Genomic DNA, 6,541 nt, shown 5'->3' on the forward strand with positions numbered 1-6,541 from the left:
GGATAGGGAGAAAGTGTCCAAATCATCCTCTCAGATTGGGTTCATCAAATTCGTACTTTTACCTTTGTTTGAAACTGTTGGAAAACTGTTTCCTCAATTGGAGGTAAGATGATATTATCAACATCATATGTATCGCTTATTCCTATCTTTGATCCCATTTTCTACCACATAAATCTGATCCTTTTAACGCGTCAAACATGATCCCTGTTGTTTTTAATGATTGGGGTGAAGAATTAGCTGTTTTGTTTTGGGATTTTATGTTTTTTTAATATGTTGGTTATTTTAAAACATTTTTTCTTGTTTCTAACATTTGTTTTCAGTCAGTTTTATCTATGCAATAGATAATGTTTAAAAAATATTCAAGCGAAACTGTAATTTTATTGTCTGTAATGAAAAATCTCTCTACTTTTTCTTCTACTTCCACTGCTACTAATATAACCACTTACTTTCACAACTACTACTTGATACGAACTTCCACTACCTACTACTGCTATAACTCTCCACCGCTATAATAACTACTGCTACTTCTGCGACTACTACTACTACTACTACTACTACTACTACTACTACTACTACTACTACTACTACCACTGCGGCTGCTGTTACTTCTACTACTACTACTACTACTACTACTACTACTACTACTGCTACTACTACTACTACTACTACCACCACTACTACTTCTACTACCACCACCACCACCACCACTACTACTACTACTACTACCACTACTACTACTACTACTACTACTACTACTACTACCACTACTACTACTACAAACACTACTACTATTGTGGTCAAGTGGTATGACACTCGCTTTTGGATCGGAAGGTCCTGAGTTCGAGCCTCGCTCGCCGCTTAGTTGAGTCCTTGGAAAAGGCTCTTTACTCACATTATCTCACCGTACCCAGGTGTAAAATGAGTACCTGGCCGTTAACAGCGTTGTCTCTGTTCGGAAAAAATTGTAATATCGCCTGACAGGCGTCATGTCTCGTTATACATGTTACGTGTTGCTGTTGGTCAGGGATCCATTGTAAAGCGCTTTGAGCACATTTAGTGGATATTGCGGTATATAAAAGCACAATTATTTTTTTACTATTACTACTACTAATACTACTACTACTACTAATACTACTACTACTACTAATACTAATACTACTACTACTAATATTATTCTCTCTATCATTTTTTTTTTTTTTACGTTATCGATTTATCTTCTCTCACCAGAACACGATTATCGAGCCCGTTCGGGATGCCCTAGCATACTACACAGAGATGCAACGAGCTTTGGAGGAAGAAAAGGCCAAGAAAGACTCTGCAGAGGAGTCATCCGATCTGAAATCGTCGTGTAAGAAAGAAGCTCAGCCCGCCAACAAAGCCCCCAGTCTCAACAACGGCCTTTCTAACAACATACGCAAGAGTAGTGTGACGCGACTAACCTCCGGCCTATCTCAGGAGCAAGACACGGCAGCTTCGTCATGACAACAGTCAAAATAGCTTTGTACAGACACATATACTTTATTCTATCTCATCATCTTTCATTATGTTATTTATTATAGACCATTCTAATATGATATGTGACGATATTATGTCGGGATGGACCTCAAGCTCAAAATTGAATACGATAGTTAATTTGTAAAGTTTAAGTTAAAATACAATTGAATCCTGATAAAGCCAACACTTGCAGACCAGAAAGATTGGTTGAATTTAAGCAAGGTGGACTTCATCCGTTATCAATGGAACACACTTAGACTAGACAAAGAACAGGAAATTTGGGACCAACAAGAGGTGTTAACTTTAAGCAAAGGTTAATAACGTTAAGAGTGTTGAGTTTATACGAATTCCATTGTAAATGTCTTTATCAAGGTCAGTGAATTTTGATTCTTAAATTTTCTAATTCTTATCACATCCCACATCCCACGCAAAGGGACCGAGATTGATCCTGGATGCAGTCGAGATTTTTTTCCCACCTTCCTGTCCACCTAGCAATAATTGGGTAGCTGGGTCGGTTAGATCGGATGGAAAGTACTTTACGATAGACTAGCGTTTGGGGTGAACTCCGGCTTCATGGGCCTAATGGCTGTAACCAAACGCAAATGTCCGCTTATATTATACCCTATCATTGTTATAACGGATAATATTTTGCATTTATTGTTTGGGGTTGTTGTTTTGTTTTGTTTTGTTATATTCTAAATATCACAATAATGAGACAATAACAATTTGGACTTTCATGCGTTTCACTATGTATACGTAGTTCAAGACATTATGGAGATAATTTGGCTGAGTAATCTTCCAAAATGAAACTACCAAAAAAAAACAGCAAAAGTAATGAATGCCTAAAATAAAGATAATAATATAATAATGAAAGGCAACATTTTGAGTGACTTATGTAATGTGAACAGACACAAACCACTACGAATTATTTACATTGGATTGTATATGAAATGTTTGGCAAAGTTTGTGCTTGACTCAATTTTGAAAAAAAAAATTCGTGTAGGGAATGTATACCTATCAATCACAATATGAGTGGGGAGAATGATGTCATTCAAATAGTGATGGCATTTTGTACACAAATTTACTGTATCAAACATAAATAACAGAGAGTGATCTAGGTAGTATTGCAGTCAGGTTAATGTTGAGACATGAGATAACATCATGTCATTACTAGAATGGTCTATAATAACATTAGACAGTATTTATAAATAGTTCAGATCGAAATGTATTGTTGTTAGAAAATGGTGATAAAACATGACCTCCTCCTGTATCAAAACGGTAAAATGTAAGGACGGTTTCGATGCTATGATCAAAAATAGGAAACTTTGGGTAGATTTCTATAAAAAGTAATGAACAAAAATAGGAAACTTTGGGTAGATTTCTATAAAAAGTAATGAACAAAAATAGGAAACTTTGGGTAGATTTCTATAAAAAGTAATGAACAAAAATAAATATACATAGCTTCTTTTTTTTTTTTTTTTTTAAAAAGAACATAATACCAAAAAACGTTTCGGGCTCAAAACCCTATTCAGCCAATGACAAAAACAATAAAAACACTAATACACCAAAAAATTCAGACTTACAGACAACTATTTCCAGGTATTTCTCTGCCGTCCGTCTGAATTTTGAGTGATGTATTGGTTTTATATTTTTGTTATTGCCTGAACAAGTTCTTTTTTGTTTGGGTTTTTTTTTTTTTTTGTTTTTTGTTTTTTTTTGGTACTTTTTTGTATTCATGTTATATTCACTTTTGATTATTACTTTTTTCAGTCCACGGCTTATAGCAGTTCAGTATCATTTCGAGTGATATGTTTTATTGAGGAGAAAGGACCAGGAGAATGAAGTGGTGAGGTGATAAAAACTAAAACATCACATGTCTTGTATTTTCATCGTTTAAATCACTTTTCGGGATCTTGTTCATTCCTACGTGATACTGTTTTCAGGTGATGGGTCCCAAACGACGTGCACATATTTGAAGGTCTGATAATCCAATTCATTGTGGGCTCATTGTTATAATGGAAATCTCACAAAAATGACTCAAAATATTGTCCATTACAACAATGTTAAACTGGGCCCATAATAGGGTTCGGATGTCAGACCTGCTTATATATACATGTCGGTCCCAAATGATTTTGTCAATGTTGATTATAAAGGCCCATTTTAACAAAGTGTTGCTGACTTGGAAATCTTCCCGACTTACAATATTATTTTATGCTTATATTAACTAACACTGATGACAATGATATAATAATACAAATAATAATTTATCATTCTGGTATTCATGAAAGTAATAATGGTGATTAGATAACTTATGTTGAGAAAAGTTCGGCACAATGCTAAGCTTGCAATGCTTTGTGAATGTGGCCCAAAACAAACTGACTGTGAATAATATTTCAATTATACTATATAAAATTAATCAAATACATTTATAAAATGACTTGGTAATATTTTCACTTTCAGAAACAGACTTGTGTTGGCATGAGTACGAAAGAAGGGTTTGCGATGCTGTTCCTCTCTCTCTCCCTCTCTCTCTCTCTCTCTCTCCCCCTCCCTCTCCCCCTCTCTCCCTCTCCCTCTCCCTCTCCCTCTCCCTCTCCCTCTCCCTCCCTCCCCCCTCTCTCTCTCTCTCTCTCTCTCTCTCTCTCTCTCTCTCTCTCTCTCTCTCTCTCTCTCTCTCTCTCTCTCTCTCTCTCTCTCTTTTTTTTTTTTTTTTTATTGTTTTGTTTTTGTTTTTTTTATCTTTGGCTTTGTCATTTTATTTTTTTTTTTTGATTTTAGCTCCATCATTATATCTGTCTTTGTAATGAATAATATTGTATATTTATGTTCAAAGTTAATTTAACATGAATCTCACAGAAAATTGTCAGTTTTGAAAAATGACTTTTTTTTTACACCAGAAAAGAAAAGATTAGGGTTAAAATAGTAAAAGTGCGTCTTATGATCTATGCAACGAAGCTGTTGTGACATCATAATTAGTAGAAAATAAACAAAAACGATGATGGCAAAGAAAATTGCTCCTGTTAACAATCTTAATATTTTTTCGCTTATTAATTAGCTTTTTTAAATCTTCTCTTTTGTTTTGTTTTGTGTTCGTTTTTTGTTTTGTTTTTTGTTTTTTTTGTTTTTTGTTTTATAATTTTCTAGGCAGCTAGTATTAGGTTATACTGTATGTTTGTTTTTTGTTGTTTTTTTTTTTTTTTTTGGGGGGGGGGGGGGGTTGTGTGTGTGCGTGTGTGTGAATGGCAAATGAAGATTTCAGAATGTCAACCTCAACATATTTTATATTCTTGTATTTATTGGTTTCTTTGGGATTCTGGGAGAAAGTGTATGTAATGATAACATACAAAATTGCCGTGATCTGTCCTTTTATTTACATCAAGTTCAGTATTATGAATCGTTACACTTACAATGCGCTGAACGTTATAAGAAATAACTACAATTATTATTGAGTTTTTGTTATGATATTTACATAAGGGTTTCATTTTTCTCAACTTGTTGATATCAAATCTTGGCTGTGATTTAGATACTATACCTATAGCGATACAACGTTTTTTGTTTGTTTGTTGTTTTGTTGTGTTTTTTTTTTTTTTTTTTTTTTTTTTTTGGGGGGGGGGGGGGGGGGTTGTAGACGAGAAGAAATGGCAGGAAGATTTTATTTTAAGAGCCTTTTAGAGAAGAACCTTGAGACTTGCGGAGGAGGGGGGGGGGGTATGTTAATTAAGCATGTACACTCGAGTTGTACTCGTTTATAATTTTCTCAGTAGATTTGGGCCCTTACCTTGTGATTGTGAGCCGATTAGATGATACTTTAATATATTTTACGCCCATACACATTAATTGTGTGTATGTGGGGGAGGGGGGGGGGAGCACGTAGCAGGGAGGATGTACTTCGAACTGCGTGTAGATTCATTTGGACACTGCAAATATAATGAGGAAGGGTATATATTTATTTGAAGCAAAATTTGATAATTTCATTATAATTATTGACAATATGATGGTTATGATGAAGACTATCACCACCATCATCATTAACATCATCATCATCATCGTCATCACCATCGTCATCATCATCATCATCATCACCATCATCATCACCATCAGCAGCATCACCATCAGCAGCACCACTGTTACTATTTTTATCTACCTATATCATCTGGATTAACTACTTTATCAGCTGCTTCCATTAATGACAGATCGATTGAAAAACTAAGCTTGCTGGATATTGGAGATTTTTTTCCCTTTTTTTTCCATGTTTGTTTAATATTTCTTTTTAGACTGTTTATTTTTCATTTGGTCTTTAATTTTATTGTTGTTGGGTTTGTTTTGTTTGTTTTGTTGTTTTGTTTGTTTGTTGTTTTTTTTTTTTTTTTTTTTTGGGGGGGGGGGTTGGTTTGGTTTACTTTTCTTTTTTCCTTCTCCTCCTCCCAAAAGGGTGGGGTGGGGGTGGGTGGGCGGGGTTGGAAGTGATCAGTCAATTTTGTTATCTTTTTAAAATCGAAATAATTGAAAACATGATATCTGACTTGTAATTTTTGACAATTGTCATCGATTTATTTATTCTCATGGTCTTGTATAAACGTCAAATCAACTATCATCTGTCATCTGTAAAAAAAAAAACAGTGTCATGTGAATTTTTTAAAAATAAATTTTGTTGACTATATGATTTTATATTTCCAATGCAGACACTTTTGTCTGTGACGCATTTTAATTCATTATTACTTTCATCATTATTATTATTTATTGAAAGGAAACGCGCTAGCAATATATATTTTATTATGAGTTTCCCTTTATTATGATAACATGATATTTTAACAGCATATAATAATTTTGTGTGATATCATTATTTTCTTCCAAATCTCAATAATGTATTATATTTGTTAAAAGGGAAAATTGTGTATTACTGATAGATCTTATTTGATATTGTATTTGTACATAAAAATATATGTAATTTATGTGGGGCCATTTATCAATATTCGTTCGTTTTATTTACTTCAATACTAAATTATATGAATTATTCTGTGTCAAAATGTTATGCATAATAAATGCA

The 6,541-nt window shown here is 33.8% G+C and overlaps 1 protein-coding gene across 2 annotated transcripts in view; it reads left to right on the plus strand.

The window, feature by feature from the left end:
- The window catches only part of LOC144971210 (high affinity cGMP-specific 3',5'-cyclic phosphodiesterase 9A-like), a 215,675-nt gene extending 212,148 nt beyond the window's left edge, over positions 1-3,527 (plus strand). The window contains exons 12-13 of one of the 2 annotated variants that reach the window (XM_078911715.1): positions 1-103; positions 1,228-2,488. The exon at positions 1-103 is cut by the window's left edge and continues 44 nt beyond it. In XM_078911715.1, the coding sequence (XP_078767841.1) occupies positions 1-103; positions 1,228-1,482 (358 nt within the window). In that variant the 3' untranslated portion in view covers positions 1,483-2,488. Of the gene's footprint in view, positions 104-1,227 lie in introns of both variants that reach the window. The other variant, XM_078911716.1, reaches the window with a different exon arrangement.
- Positions 3,528-6,541: the final 3,014 nt, after the last annotated feature.

Source organism: Berghia stephanieae, chromosome 4, assembly GCF_034508935.2.
Source record: "Berghia stephanieae isolate SIO BIC M18660-M18661 chromosome 4, UCSD_Bste_1.3, whole genome shotgun sequence".
In the NCBI taxonomy this organism is placed as follows: Eukaryota; Metazoa; Mollusca; class Gastropoda; order Nudibranchia; family Aeolidiidae; genus Berghia; species Berghia stephanieae.